Here is a 16,621-nt window from a genome sequence, read left to right as displayed (position 1 = left end):
ATGCCATATTTCTACATCCAAGGATTTGGGTTTGTGAGTAATAAAAACACATAATTCATACGGTGAAAGGAATTCTGAATTTGAAAACAAAGAAATTATATTTAGCTCTGAAATTTTTAAAAGTTAAGTGAATAAAGATTTTGAGAAAAAAAGTGTTTCATGTGAAATGGAACTTGTTATTGAAATTGTTTCCATTTTGTTTTGTTTTGCTTAAATTAATATTCATTAACTTTTTTTTGACTACGAAAACAGAAAACAGGTGGTGTACGGCACTGCAAACAGCTCTGCAAAAACGCAGCACAGATCATGCCCAGATGAAACGAATCCGGAGCACCCCGCAATTTTGACTGGATACTCTGGTTAGTCAGGCAAATAACACCCCTGGATTGATTCTGGAACGTGAGACTGCGCACCCCCTGTGTCAGGATAACTGGCAACAGCACAGACTGCACATTCACACAGCTAGCTCCACCCGCATTCTGGAACGTGAGACTGCGCACCCCCTGTGTCAGGATAACTGGCAACAGCACAGACTGCACATTCACACAGCTAGCTCCACCCGCATTCTTAGTCTGAATACATTAACAGCTAAACCCCAACTCTGGCATTACAGCTATGTACCGCTTTTACAGCATATACTGCATGTCCTAATAAATAAGAGAAACAAGCAGAACATACACATGTTAGAATCACTGAGAAACATACAACCTTTTTAAAGCCTTTATTATTAGCATGAGGTTTTTATTTCACTTCTTAAAAATGTATTTTTTCTGACTTGGTGTGGATTTTTTTTTCAATCAAGGCATCACTACATGTACTATTATTCAAACAAACAAATGATGCAAGTTAGTATTCAATTAAGTTACAATCTTTGCCTTTACATGGCGCAACAGTCTAGCAAGTATTTCTGCCCATAAAATGTGTACGGTAATGAAGCCAAATAAAAATTACATCAAGCCATGAATTTCATTAGTACACTTGTAAATCTAACCCAACCAAGTCAGAAAAAATCAGGAGAATACACAAATATTACAATGAAAAGTGAGAGACCGTCCTTAAAAGAAAAGAAAAAGTTAAAAAATAGATACGGAACTCCCACACACATGTATACAATGGAAGAAACATAATATGGAAATGAGCAAATATTGAATCACTTACACACACACAAAAAAAGATTTGCCTCTCAAACACTTGCAAATAGCTATGTGCTACAGGTTTTTGTTTTGTAAAATAAAGCAAGGTGAAATTTGGGAATTTTACTGTGTTTTTTTTGCTTGTATTTTTCCTTGAGGCCATTGTTGCTTAAACAAAAAAAAGCCAGTGTTTGGATTTCACATTGTTCTGCATACGGGTTTGAGAGACAAGCCTTTTTTGGTCTTACTTATGAAAAATAATTTTTGTACAAAATCAAAAGCTTTCTATTCCAAACATGATCATTCTCATAATATTTCATAGACTTGACCCTATTTAATTGTGATTAAATGACTTCAGCAAAGTCATTGTGACTTCACTTTAGCTACATGCTCCTGGATATACAATTTCCCCATTTAACTTTGCTAACGTTTGAAAAATGCTCCCATAAGCTAATCTGTCTAAATCACAGGTACACCAGATTAAGTAACTCCCCAAAATTAAGCTCCACTTTATTAGGGAATGCTAAAATTTGCTCGGGTGTCCTTTGCATGTTAATAGTAACTTTTTGATCAATTCTATAATATTGTAACATTTTGTCAGCTCTGCTACCTCATTCAGCATAAATCAATTTTACAGGTCTACATGTACTAATTAAATTTGACTAATTGAGTTTGCTGATGACCACAAATATTTCAGTTGGCATGCCCATACAAACAGATATTTTTTGTTAGATATAAAGTCACTGAAAAATGTGTGTACTATACAAGGGAAATCAATAAGTTCACAACAAAATACTGCACCAACTATACCTACCCAAATATGGGCAATTCCAGCTGAAATCCATACACCCCTATGGAAGACATGACCTTAATCTCCCACACAGGGGATGTAGATTTCAAATGGAGTCAATCATTCAGGTAACCCCATTTGAAATTCATACTCCCTGTATGGAGGATTAAGACCATGTCTTCCATACGGGATGTATGGATTTCAAATTGACAAGCCCAATGTAGGTTTCCCCAATTTCCCCAAAATTTAAACATGTTATGACTTTTATATGGACGATAAACAGAGTTAGAATTTCTTAAAGAATCTGCAAATAAATTTTTGTACAGATTCTTGAAAAAGATTTGCAATTTTGAATGAATAAGTTGATTCTCGTAAATTCTTTAAACAAAAAGTATATTTTTTAATTCTTCTGTGGTCCGGGTACGCGCAGGCAATTATCGATCACAGAAGAGGTGAGGTTGATGCGCCAATGACCTATGGGTCAAATGTCATGATATGATCTTTGATCAACCAATCGGCGTTGACAGCGTAAATGTTTATCGCTTCTGCATTATATGTAGCATTATATGCTAGACAAATAGCTGATACCATGGAAGAATTAAAAATTTAATTTACGCAGTAGAAATCAAGTCAAATCAAAAATTACTTTGCAAGAATCATAATTCATTCTCACCTTACTCACCTACCTAGCCCTGCCCAACTGTCTACGGTAGAAATTATTACATATCTACAGTAGAAATAATATGTGACCCCACCCACACATCAAAAGCAACCACTTGTCTTCAGAAACAAAAATGAAGATTTAAAAATGCAGATAAACTGCTATTTTTTAGCTTTAAAATGACACCTTGTTGAAATCAGACACAAAAAATTGTTTTATGAGGCAAAACAAGCTCAAATTTCTTTTATTTTCTTTATGTTTTCTCATTTTTGTTCATTGTTATCTGCGAATAAAGCCAGCCGACAAGTAGTCGGTTTTGATGTGATGGGTCACACATCAACAAAATACACATTGAATGTTATCTTAAAAATATTAAAAATGGTCTTAACCTTTTTGAAAACTTGAGAATGCAGCGTTCTTAACGGAGACATGATACTTGCTGGAACACTGTCACCAATGTCTCTCATCACCACATTGTAACTGCTTATCTACCAGTCTCCACGAATATTTCACATGTGTCTAATCATGTGGTGATTTTGAGCCTCGGTTGGAAGGGGATCTTGATGGACTCTTGCGAGGAGATCGGCTGCGAGATCGGCTTGCCTGTTGTGGGCTTCTGGATCGTGACCTGCGCCCTCTAGATCTGCTTCGGGAATGTGACCTAGAGCGTGATCTGCTACGTTTTGAGCGCCATCTTGGAGAACGTGACCTGATAAAAGGATTAAAAACAAAGTTTTGAATGTGGATATTAGGCTGCCTGAAAAAATATTGGAGCCAAAGAAATTACAGGATTTGCCAAGAAATCTGCTTCCCGATACGGATACTGCTATGTATACAAGATTTTTGAAATTTGGCTTTCAATTCCCGGGAAATGTTAAAACCTATGTTTTGTCCAGCCCTGATAGATATATCATGATCATGGACATGCACTCACAAAGGGCACCCTAAACATTTGCCCTTGTGTAGAAAACATATACTGCCCTCACATGGCAAAAGGGCCTAACTAACATTTTTTGAGAAATAGTTTTTACCACAGGAAGGTCAATGGATACTATGTATATCTACCTAATAAAAACATAAAACACATCTACATGTATTCTAACCCTCACACACTAATAAATACCCAAATTACATAATTTGTAGGATGGGTTACCATATGCAAGTCAATGCAGGCTGAGCACGGTTTTAATCAATTATCTCAAAAAAAATCAATTTGTTAGTTTGGCCCTTTTGCCATGGTGTAGTATAGCCTTATGCCTTAGGGCCTAAGAAATTATGTTATTTCAACCCAGGAAAATTAAAATATATCAAAACAAATTCAATAATTTTCTGTAAACCCTGAAAATGTTCTTTAAAATAGTCAATGAAACATGGACAATTTACATGTTACAATTTGCTGGACTGTTTCAGCAGTACTTTCATTATTGTAGACCTTTGCAGACTCACCTTGATCTGTACCGTCCGCCGCCGCCACCACCACCACCACCACCACCACCACCACCCCCACCACCACCACCGCCACCTCCACCACCACCACCACCACCGCCACCGCCGTATCTTTGACGTGGTCCTCGTCTGCCTTCTGGTCTTCCATACCTTTGGCAAGGATAAGAGAGAAATGAATTCTTAGTGAGAAATGTGCAGTTCTCATATATGGTCATTTTCACGGTAAAGGGTGTAACTTTGGATTGTTAACACTTTGATCCGTGGTGGTCTAATAAAGCTACAGAATTCCACGATTTTTGGCCACATAAGTCATCTAGTTAGCAGCTACATGTACCTTGGGTAGCATAATCATCTTTGGGAGTTGCTGCGCTTCAGTATTGGCAGGCTAAAATGTCCATATATATATGGCCTTTTGAGGTACTAAAAAATAGTAACATTTTTGTAAAGCCCTGTGTTTTCTTCAGTTAGTTCATGGATAATTTTTCTTATGCTGAAAGTGTAGTCATATGCTCAGTAAAAACTGCCACATTAGTAGTTTTAATTGTGAACATCCCTGTATTTTTGAGAACCGGACTTCGATATTTGTCGTTTCGGAGGCTCCATTTTCCGTTAACAATTGTTTAAAACAAACTTTGTGGGTATAGCTTTGGTTCATAATTCTTTGTTATATTTCTTTATTTCTTCTTGATTCATAACAGTTGATTACTTAACTTGAAATAGGTAATAAAAATTAGCCAACTTGCAAGCTTTTAAATTTTTTATAAAATCTTGACTTCATCTAGGCGATTTTCCGTTAACAATTTTGAAGCCTCCGAAACAAACTGTTCAGCTAGCTTGTGCAAATATAAATAAAAGAGCTCATCCAATCTATTTATCAAAATGTAGGAAAGTAGATCCTCAAGTCACTTGTTTTCAAACAGTGGAGATATGTATACATCACCGTTTGAAAATGGGACCCAATACAAACTTTCCGTTAACACTATGAGCAAGTTTGTACAGAAAACCTGTAACAACATCTTAATGAGGATGTGTAAATTGGATCCAAAGTGAGGCAGTTTTTCTTTAAAAAATCCCAAAATTTGTCCAAAAAACAGGTTTTTTGAAGAAATTTCATTGTAGACATATTTTAAATTATCTGTAAGATAGCTCAAATGACAGAGCACATTGAACTCTTTCATCTGATACCAAATGTGTCATTGTAGCATTTGTAGTTTCAAAGTTCTAAGCATTTTTCAATTTTTTTCTCATGTCCACTTTGGTGTGGAATTGCCCTATAGCATAATTGTACATCTTTGGGAAAATAGTTTTATTTGATGACAAAAAATTATTTTGTGCGTAAATTTTTTATGCGTGACCGTACAAAAATGCTATATTCACCTTCATTACGAGCAGAATATTTTCTATCTACTGTAATTAGGTAGTCGGGTTTGCACAGAAGTTACTAGGAGACAAATTATATGGAATTCAAAATGCCCAAAAGTTTTCCAACTGCTGCAGAATCTGTTACATTTTCACCATACATTTGTGTATGTAGGCAGGGGTACACACAATAGCTTGCATTGTGGCCACCCTACTGATACCCAAAAAAGCCTGTTTCGGAGGCTTCACATGCAAGTTAACACCATACTTAACAAATGAGTGAAAAAAATTAACATGTGATAAATCTACAATATCTGCCGCATAGAATCATTGATTCAATACACACAAGAAAATAACAGCTTAGATGATCCCAACACTGTTGTTCTCAAAAAAACTACTTCTGCAATGTTTAACAATTGTTAACATGAAGCCTCCGAAACAAAAAAAAAAATGACTTGCTGTGATAATTTAATTTTTGTCACAACTGAAATTCAATACTTAGAAGCAAAGCATGAAAATTGGTAATTGTGATATTTTTTACCTATTTTTTATGTCAACTTGTAGTAGTTAGCCAAATATTTTACTTTTATGATCACCTGTGTTGTTTTAAACCATGGAAGAAAGAGATAAGAAGGAACCACAACGAACGCATTCACTTTGTCCACTCCCTTTACCGACATTTAGTTGACATTGTTATTCATGAGGATTTACTTTGATCAATACCCAGCGTTAAATAGGTGATTGGTATTGTATTCCATGTATTTGCATGTCTTCTGGAGCGTGTGTGAAGGATGATTTGAACTAATGACCTTCCGTGCAAAAGCACCCTATAGGATTTTCTTTGGTGACGTGATCATCGGTCATTGATGGCCTACATCTTTTTCTTCCATTTTGCCCAATTTTTCCGAACTTTGATGACTTTTTTCTCAGAGTTGGCAGTCTTTGGCACTGAAACGAGTTAGCTAGTTACGATTATACACATATAAACTATTAAATTAAACAGGTTTTATGTACGGACTCAACCGAACATTGTGCATTATTTAAGAACATTTTACATCTATTTTTCATCGAAAAAGTCACCAAAATCTTACCTTATTTGCTAAAGATGAAACTCAGCAAAAAAACGGCAGATTTTGATTACCTTTTCGATGTTTTATAGGACATTTTCTACACAACACGATCAAGAAAACAGTTTGACTGTAGATCCCAAAACAAAGCTACTACTATACATGTTCAGAGCATCAGTGAAATTCCATAATCTTACTTCTGGGTAGCGTTTGTTTGTTCGTGGATGGGTTTGTTATAAATTTTTTCCAGTAATGATTTTGCCAAGCATCGATCGCGGTAAATGGATCATACATTGAAAGTAAGTACCATTGATAGCTTTTCTTTTCATGCGTCAATAGATAAGCGGATTAAAACTTGGCCGATCGAAGTCGTTGTGGTTCCTTCTCATCTCTTTCTTCCATGTTTAAACTGAAGCCTCCGAAACACAAATCGCTTGAATTGCCAATTCTAAAAATAACTCCAATTTCTGTGAAACTTGGCTGGGAGGTTCCTTTCATCAAGTAGTATTTGTACATGAAGTTAGACATTCAAATTATTTTAGGAACCCAATTAAAACTTTAAAAAAAAATATGTTTAAGGTTTGGAAATTTCCAATGTAAATGACACTTGATGTTAAAAATTTTCAAAACTGCAATTACAAACATAGCAAAACATGGTATAAAATTATATCTGTTGACTTACTTTGGAATGGGATTTCACATGTATTCCAGCTTTCATGTCATAATTTTCTGAGGTTATGTAAAATACATTTAGATTTTAACCAAAATGTTATGGAAATGTCAAATTTTTATTAGAAATCAAAAGGTTTAAGCCTTGAAACATTATTTTACTGGAATTTAAGTTGCTTCTATGCATGATTTCAGTACAGTAAACAGAAACATATTTAAGTGGTTTGAAATTTTGACCCTAAAAAGCAAAAGTTACACCCTGTTTGATTGTCAAATTTGGCCGCAAAAAATTAGCTTACCTCACAATAATGACGAACTGATGCAGGAGTATATGTGACACGATCAAGGGAAATGAGTCGGATGTCGCTAATATTGATTTTGAGATATTGGCAAAGAAAGTATTAAAATTCTTTTGTTTTATATTGTTTTCAGCGATTGATAAATTGATGTAACTTTGCAAAGACAATTGGTATCAAGTCAAATGAATAGATGCGCCCAAATGAAAAAAAATGCGCGTGGCGCGCAAGAACGCAACTTAGCGCGACCCCTGGTATCAACATGGGGTTTTCAGGTTCAGACAGCTCTAAATGTCCTCTTTAGAAACACATGTAAAACTCATTTTCGACCAGGGCCAACATTGTGACTCATTCCCCTTGATCATGTCACATACATGTATGGTCATTTTCACAGTAAAGGCTTTACTGTGAAAATGACCATATACTCCTGCATCAGTTCGTCATTATTGTGAGGTAAGCTAATTTTTGCGGCCAAATTTGACAATCAAACAAATTGTTTTTTAGCGTTTGTTAATATTTAAGTGTCGACAGGTCTCTTTGTTTTCTCTGCCGGAGGCCGGTATGCTAGCTCTGTCTACCTTACGAAGTTACTATCCACACAGTAAAACTATCGTGTCGTCGTGGATAGAAGGTAGATTTGTCGATCAAGTCTGTTGCTGTGATTGTCAGACGATCGATTCAGCCAATGAGAACCCCACTTCCGCGTTTACGCTCTGCACGTGAAAATGTTAACAACTGCCGTTCTTCTTTGACAAAAACTATAGTCCTCAAGAACTACACATTTTGTTATTTTTGTCATTTACGCGGCTGTGTACTCTAGACATTGTTTCATTCGCAAAATTGAGTTTTTTTGATATGTTTGTACTTTGTTATGTTTTTTATAAATACAAGGAATGAAAATCCAGATTTGTAAACTCCAACTGCAATATTTTAAGGATTTTATTTCACTATTCCACTCGTGTTTGAAATTGAAAAGGAAAGAAAATCTTTGTTGTACCAGCAGGATACACGCAGCGGCGCAACAACGCATCGCGTTGCGTGTCGCGCAATTTGTTAACGCACAAATCGCTACCCATACGCAACGCTTATCTGCATACTGCTGGCGCATCTTATGGAAACACCACGGAAGCACTGATTTCACAAAAACCTAGTGGTCAAATGGCTCCGTTTTAGCTGATAAAATGTGGGTTTTTAAGTTCTTTCCCCGATTTAAATATCAAGTTATGAATGGATTTCGATCAAACTTCTCAAGGGGCTGTGGATTTCCCCGATGTTCACGTAATATAAGGTACAAAAACGAAAACTGCCGCATTCTCCTGTGAGATTCGATGAAAGTGCAAAATGTGACCACTTTAAACTTCAACGGCCATTATTTCAATGTTCATTTTCTCGGTAAAATGACGATTTAGGTACACGATAACTCAATAAATACAGCATCTATAGGTAAGCAAATATGATCATCGTAAAAAGCACGATCGACTCAAGAAACGGTTTTCTCATTTTTTTATATTTTGGTCTATTTCCGATTTTAGGCATCATTTTGTGCAAATAGGCGTAAAAAAAAAAAAAAAAGTTCAATTTGATGCGTTGTATGGTCAATATCTCAAAAATAAGGCCAATATCAAAAAAATAAAAAAAAACGTTTTTGGAATGGAGCCTCAAGATTGAGCTAAAAACAAAATAAAATATTTTGGAAAGAGTGTTTTTTTGTTATGATGTACCTAACAAATATTGCCAAAAACTCTCTTTTTTGTGATTTTCTTCATAAATTGTTGTTTTTACCCCAAATCTGTATTTGGCCATGCGTTTTGAGTTGGGCCGGTAATGCGTTACATGTTTTCGCAAGATGAGAATTGCATGTTTTTTCGTTTAGATATGAATATCTTTCATATATGGTCATTTTCACGGTAAAGGGTGTAACTTTGGATTTTTAACATTTTAATCCGTAGTGTTCTAATAAAGCCACAGAATTCCATGATTTTTTGGCCACATAAGTCATCTAGTTAGCAGCTACCTTGGGTAGCATAATCAGCTTTGGGAGTTACTGCGTTCAGTTTTAGCAGGCTTAAATGTACTTAATATTGCCATTTTGAAAAACTATAAAAAAACAGTAACATTTTTGTATAACCCTGTGTTTTCTTCAGTTAGTTCATGGATAATTTTTCTTATCCTGAAAGTACAGTCATATGTTCAGTAAACACTGCCACATTAGATTTAATTGTGAACAGCCCTGTATTTTTGAGAACCGGACTTCGATATTTGTCGTTTCGAGGCTTCATTTTCCGTTAACAATTGTTAACAAACTTTGTGGGTGTAGCTTTGGTTCATAATTCTTGGTTATTTCTTCACTTCTTCTTGATTCATAACAGTTGTTATCTTAACTTGAAATGGGTAACAAAATTAGTCGATTTGCAAGCTTTTAAAATTTTTATAAAATCTTGACTTCAAAGAGCCGTTTTTCCGTTAACTTTTTTGAAGCCTCCGAAACAAACTGTTCAGCAAGCTTGTCACAAATATAAATAAAAGAGCTCATCAAATCTATTTATCAAAATGTAGCAAAGTAGATCCTCAAGTCACATGTTTTAAATCGTAAAGATATATATCACCGTTTGAAAATGGGACCCAATACAAACTTTCCGTTAACAATTGAAGCCTCCGAAACAAATGAAGCCTCCGAAACAACAATAAGATTAATTATCATCTATGCATATCTAAATTGGTGTGTTTCATACTGATATCTGCATTGTAATTATTACTTGATATGTGCAGAATGTCATAAATTTAAAAAAAAATTGACATTATGGTTAATGTTTGAAAAATATACTGATATCCAAAAAAGCCTGTTTCGGAGGCTTCACATGCAAAAAACACCATACTTAACAAATGGGTGAAAAAATGTTTAACAATTGTCAACATGAAGCCTCCGAAACAAAAAAAATGACTTGTTGTGATAATTTAATTTTTGTCACAACTGAAATTCAATACTTAGAAGCAAAGCATGAAAATTGGTAATTGTGATATTTTTTACCTATTTTTTATGTCAACTTGTAGTGGTTAGCCAAATATTTTACTTTTATGATCACCTGTGTTGTTAACTGAAGCCTTTCATCAAGTAGTATTTTGTACATGAAGTTAGACATTCAAATTATTTTAGGAACCCAATTAAAACTTTAAAAATATGTTTAAGGTTTGGAAATTTGGTATAAAATTTAACTTATATCTGTTGACTTACTTTGGAATGGGATTTCACATGTATTCCAGCTTTCATGTCATAATTTTCTGAGGTTATGTAAAATACATTTTTTCTTAGATTTTAACCAAAATGTTATGGAAATGTCAAATTTTTATTAGAAATCAAAAGGTTTAAGCCTTGAAACATTATTTTACTGGAATTTAAGTTGCTTCTATGCATGATTTCAGTAAACAGAAACATATTTAAGTGGTTTGAAATTTTGACCCAAAAAATCAAAAGTTACACCCTTTACTGTGAAAATACCCAACATATATAAAAGTATACATTTTCTGGCTGCAGATGAACCAAGGAACCCAAAAATGCACTTTAAAATGACACATTAAAAAAAAAAGTTAGCTTCACCCCACATATTTAAAAGTTCCATATTTGAATTCCTCTCACTCAGAGCTTTAAATACATATATATATATAACATCATAGGGTTCAATAAAATTAAAATGATTTTGCGCCAGCCTCTTTCAAGGCATATTTTCCCATTGACTTCAATGTGTAACCCGAACGGAAAATAAAATATGCAAAATTGCTTCTCAAAGCAAATTAAATTACCTGGAATATGATTGTATGGTGTTATAGTATGCAGTTTAAAGTGAATTGTAAAAATGTGAAAAAAGAAATGGACCTCTTGCATTGTATGACCCCTGGTGGTCACTTTTATTAAATTTGCTCCTCCTGATCCTCCTCCTCCTGATCCTCCTCCACCCCACACATTATGCTAATTAGATGTAAATTATTCAAATGTTAATAACTTTTTACAACTTTTTAAAAATTTACTGTATTGGTCTCATCACAAGCTTTCATTTGACACCAAATTTAACTACATAGGATGCATATTAACTGAGAAAATTAAAAAGATGAACCCTAAAATGCCGCGCGCATGTAACATCTCCACCTATTTACTGGCCCAACTCAAAACGCATGGCCACTTAGGTATGCTAGGTGAATTTAAATTTGCCATCAAACTGCATCATTTTATATATCAAATTAAAGCCCTTGGCCTTGAGTAAACAAAGCCAAAACTGAAAACCATTTTATCATAGCACTTTCCGTAGCAAAGTTACATCTTGTCAAAGATTGACTTTCATCAAAAAGTTTCAGCTAGCAAAATTCCCCAAAACGGCATTTCGGAGGTGTTTCTAGATCTTAGTCTCATTATGATAGCAGCTTTTTTTAATGGAAGCTATCCAAATCCCTCTAAAATTCCATGTGCGGGTGGCTTATCACCATAAAAAATCATATATTTGGGTCAAGTGAAGTATAGAAAACATATTTATGTAGGTTTCTTTCTTCGGGCACTTGTTTTAAATTTCTATGTAAAAATGCATTGACATTGTCGGCGAATTTGACTGACTAGCAAATGTGTTAACTAAGGTTTGCCTGGGTTACCTACTGTATTTACATTAAGATTTATTGATGTCTTGCCTTCATAAAAATGTATACTTTTATATGTCTTGTGCGAATAATTACAAAGTTATTGCACTTTTACTACATGCATGTCTGAGAGTACACCCCGGGGGGGGTACTCAGTACAAATGGCCATACGGGGATGTGCCGCAAACATGGGTCGCATTTTCGTCAGCTTGGTATATCAATGACCCCTTATTTTTTCCGTTTTTGTGGTATACGCATGGGTAGTAAGTTAAAATTGGTATTGAAATGGGGTCTAAATCAGATTTTGGTATATCAATGGGTCGAAAATCCCCGAAAATCTTTCAACTCACTTGCATGAACTTCACGAAAATAAATTGTCTGATCGTTTGTCCAAATAAGGTAAATCGCTATCGAAATAAGGCAAATCAGAACCATAAATTCAGAGCTGGGCAAATCAATTGATAGTCCGATTAGCAAACGTTGAGTTGTCATTGCAAACAGATGGCGACACTCTTCCGGTGTAGTATATGCGAGCCCAGCACTACTTCTGTTTACCCCAGCCAATTTTGATAAATCACTGAAAAACTATCGGTACCGAAGTTGCAACAGCAATATTTTCATCGCTGTTTTTTAAGTCAGTTTTGCCTCTCGGAACTCGAGATCGCAAACTCTAAGTAAATTAACTGACGATTTTTAAATGATCGAATCATATAAATAGGGTTTTTCAACAATCGGGTAAGTTTTTAGTGTAAAGTTGAGTTTTATTTTTGGTGCCGAATTCAGCTGACACGACACGCGATAGCACTGCCAAGATCATACACGATCGATATGCATGGGTCAAATTGATGTTGTTTTGGTTCGATAATTCAATGATAATTGCAATTGCATTGAACAGAAATGCATGAATATTAAATTCGTTTAAAATTTCAATAAATCATGAGTGTAAAGAAAAAAGGTAGGCCTACCGTACAAAAAAAATATAAATAAAAAATTCAAAAATGTTCAAAATTTCTATTAATTTTTGATTTTTTTTTCTGTTCACCATGCAGGGTACAAATATTGTCTATTGCTCACCCATTTTTTTTTTCATAAAAACATCTTCCGTCAATCGACTGCCTTGTATGAACCAATGGCCATGATGGGGGGGGCACTAGCTGTGCCATTTACATGTTTACGTGGTTTTTGTATGTTGTTAAATAAAATGTAAATAAGTGCAAGAATCATCTTTCCCTACACAATACTTGTTACAAACTAGCCTACATATTGGCCCCTACAACTTACAAGACAAACGAACATAAATTAGGAAACTGAGAAAACAAAACAACAATAAATATACGAGTGGATATTTATACGTAGTGGTAGATAAAATGATTCAAGAGTTTAACTTCAACACTACACTATTTTTCGCTCACCTGGAATAAATATATTTTGGATTTGTATTCATTAGGCTAATGAAAGTTGATCCCCAGTTTCCCGTTACATAGTTTTTCATGACTGGGTAGGTGACTGTTTCATTATTCATTATTCATTATTTTCAAACTTTCATTATCGGTGCAAAGTTAATTACGGAATGCAATGTTTTGAGGCCCAAATAAAATAATAAAGTATAGGGGCCTTGTAGGCCTAATGACCATGCTTCACTCAAATATTTTACCAACTTAGTCTTCAAAACAAATTTTAATTAAGCACATCTTCTTTGGAATCTTCAAATTAACCTATAGGTTGTGCAACATATGAAAGCACCAGAAGTCCATGATAGTCTTCAGCTGAGTCTTTGGAGAACCACTTTTCCATATAAATACACTGTGTCTGTGTGTTCTATTGCACACTACTTTTTACAAACCAAACTTACTCTCCACTAGCACATCTTTGGAAGCAATATTTATACGGAAATTAGTTTGTCTACTTGCACATAAAACAACCATGCAAGAAATTGACAAATAAATCATTTTATTTATAAGTTTATTTTATTAAATACATATATTTGTAAGAAAAGCAGAATAAATTTGATTTCAAATTTGATTTATTTTATTTATTTTGATGTTGTCTATATATAGCGCGCTACATAGTGCACGGTAGAAATGCTTTCATATTTGTTCATACGCTGGTTCCCGCGAACTTGGCTGCCTCTCTTTGTGTTCGGTCTATCCATTTAGTGGTAGGAGAAACTTAGATGCAGGGAATTGCTAGTCTCCAGTAAATGCGCCCTACGATATCGCCATTTTACCACGTAGTTTAACCCAGCGTTTGCAAAAACTATTCGGGCCGGTCAGGGTCGGCGTAAAAGTGCTTAAAAAATACGTGTCGGACGTGAAAGATGACATTAAAACTATCCTTTTTTTCTTAAAAACTTGAAAAATGTGAAATAATGAAATAATGGAAAATAATGAAATATTTGATCGGCATTTTTTTCTGACCGGAGTCGGGTAACGGGAAACTGGGAGTCAACTTTCATTAGCCTTACAAAATATTGGGGTGGTGCAACAATTATGTGTACCCGGGCCGGGGTGGTGTATTATCAAAATGTTCTGCCAAAATCGCCCCCCTTTTGGCCTGCCAAAAAAATCTTTGCCCCCTATTCTGTCGGTCGGACATCCGGGCTATCTCTAGTCTCGGGCCCAAACTGCATGTGGCTCACGGTTTGTTGTGAACAACAGAAACCGGCTGTGAAGGAGGCTACATAGCGATGTTGCTGGAGTGACCCTCAATTTCGGAGAAAAGCGACACTCGACCATTGAATTTAATTTTAAGTCTGTCAGTATATAAGCGGTAAATCAAGTAAGTTTCTTCCACTCTGAAGACTTAGAAACGGTTGTTTGATTCCACTGACTATTTGCGATCAAAATTTACATAACACCAATGACAGAAATCATCAACAAAAATCGAATGTTTTCACTCGACCGTGAGTCGCATCATCAACCGGAAGTGACGTGGCACGGACCGACAGAATAATTCACCACCGGGGGTACCGGTACACATAATTATAGCACCACCCCTAACAAACACAATAATAATAATTAATAAATGATATACACTTGATAAATAGAATAAAAAAATACAAAATACAGTACTGGTAAACAAGAAATAAAAAATATATGAATTTTTTTTACGGTATTCTAAACGTAGGCCTATGGTGGTATATGGATGGGTCAGTATATGGGGTGGGTATATCAATTAGAGAATAAGCGATAGGAATTTTTATTTTGCCTATCCTCTACCGTGTGATAGAGCGACAGGCAGGTCCAATATTTTGAGTAGTGGATGCGGCGCAGCGGTATCCACTACGATAAAAATATTGGACCTGCCTGTCGCCTATCATAGGTAGAGGATAGGCAAAATAAAAATTCCTGTCGCTTATTCTCATTCTTAGTCAGTTAAATATTATTTTAATAACTGTAAACAATTTTTAAAGCAAAAACTAAGTTACCGTTATAAAAACTCCCCACATTATAAAATGAACGAAACTTGTTTACAACTTTCACGTATTCTGTTACGCGTACTGCTAGCGCGTCGCGTATTCCGCACTAGTCTCGCATACAGCGCGATACATACGCCGCACCTCTACAAGCGTGTAAAGCATTATCAAGACGCATGATGACGTGGGGTGCGTCTACGGCCTGATAAACGGCACCAAATCTTGCGATTGTCCAATCAAAAATGTGTCTACGAACTAGACCACTCCCACTGACTAAGAATGGGTGGTATTTTTTTCTTTTCAACTGGTACAGTCATGGGTGTTGTTTCTATGTTGGTATATGCATCGGTAGTAAAAATCAGGTTTGAAGTGGTATAGCCATGGGTCCTACTTCAAAATCTTCAGAGGCACACCCCTACCCAAAAAAAATTTGAATACCCCCCCCCCCCCCCGGGAGTACACAGCTGCCTTAACATGAAAAATTGAATTTATTCATTTAAATTAAATTGATTTTATTCTACACATTTTTTGTCATCATTTTCTATGTATGAATTAGAATCCTGTTACCGTGGATTTGCCCACCTTGCCATCTGTACTCTCAATTCTCTACCATCTAAAATAGCACCATCCATTGATTCCATAGCGTCTTCACCATCCCGCTTGTCGTAAAATCGCACAAAGGCAAACCCTCGACTTTCTCTTGTGAAGCGATCACGCGGTATGTACACATCGCCAACATCACCATACTTTTCAAAAGCTCTGCGAAGATCTTCGGGAGTTGTGCGGAATGTGAGATTGTCCACCTTCAAAGAGGTCATTCCCTCAATTTCTGGGGGCCCTCGAGACATTTCGGTAGTTTGTTATTTCACTCAAATTAAGCAAAATAGTTGAAGAGTAGCTACCACACACGCACACGAGTGTCTTCACAAAATGGCGAAACTCACTGACAATTTTCACAGGGCTCGAAGCGCTAAGCGCACTTCCGTGCAGTAAGATACAAATGTCGCTTGTATTCAGTCAGTGAACATATTATAAATTATGTGACCCGTTCTGACAGAATCAGGAACAAGTGGCATTTTGACATTTCATGATTTGAATAAAAAATGTAAGCACTAGAAAATAAGCGAGAAAATAAGCTTTAAAATTATATCAAAATTATAAACAT

At 35.5% G+C, this 16,621-nt stretch overlaps 1 protein-coding gene and 1 long non-coding RNA gene across 2 annotated transcripts; both read right to left on the bottom strand.

The window, feature by feature from the left end:
- Positions 1-704: 704 nt before the first annotated feature.
- Positions 705-4,089, bottom strand: LOC140150829 (uncharacterized). Its single transcript, XR_011858853.1, has 2 exons — positions 4,031-4,089; positions 705-3,293 (listed from the first exon to the last, which is right to left on the bottom strand). It is a non-coding gene; the product is annotated as an uncharacterized lncRNA (long non-coding RNA).
- LOC140150144 (serine/arginine-rich splicing factor 2-like) lies at positions 4,090-16,415 on the bottom strand (the record flags this gene model as incomplete). The annotated part of the gene is made up of 2 exons (XM_072172147.1): positions 16,039-16,415; positions 4,090-4,180 (listed from the first exon to the last, which is right to left on the bottom strand). Coding segments are annotated over exons 1-2 (357 nt in total), but the record flags the coding sequence as incomplete, so codon positions are not given.
- Positions 16,416-16,621: the final 206 nt, after the last annotated feature.

Source organism: Amphiura filiformis, chromosome 4 (genome assembly GCF_039555335.1).
Source record: "Amphiura filiformis chromosome 4, Afil_fr2py, whole genome shotgun sequence".
NCBI classification, from domain to species: Eukaryota; Metazoa; Echinodermata; class Ophiuroidea; order Amphilepidida; family Amphiuridae; genus Amphiura; species Amphiura filiformis.
This window is presented reverse-complemented; position numbering and strand designations above follow the sequence as displayed.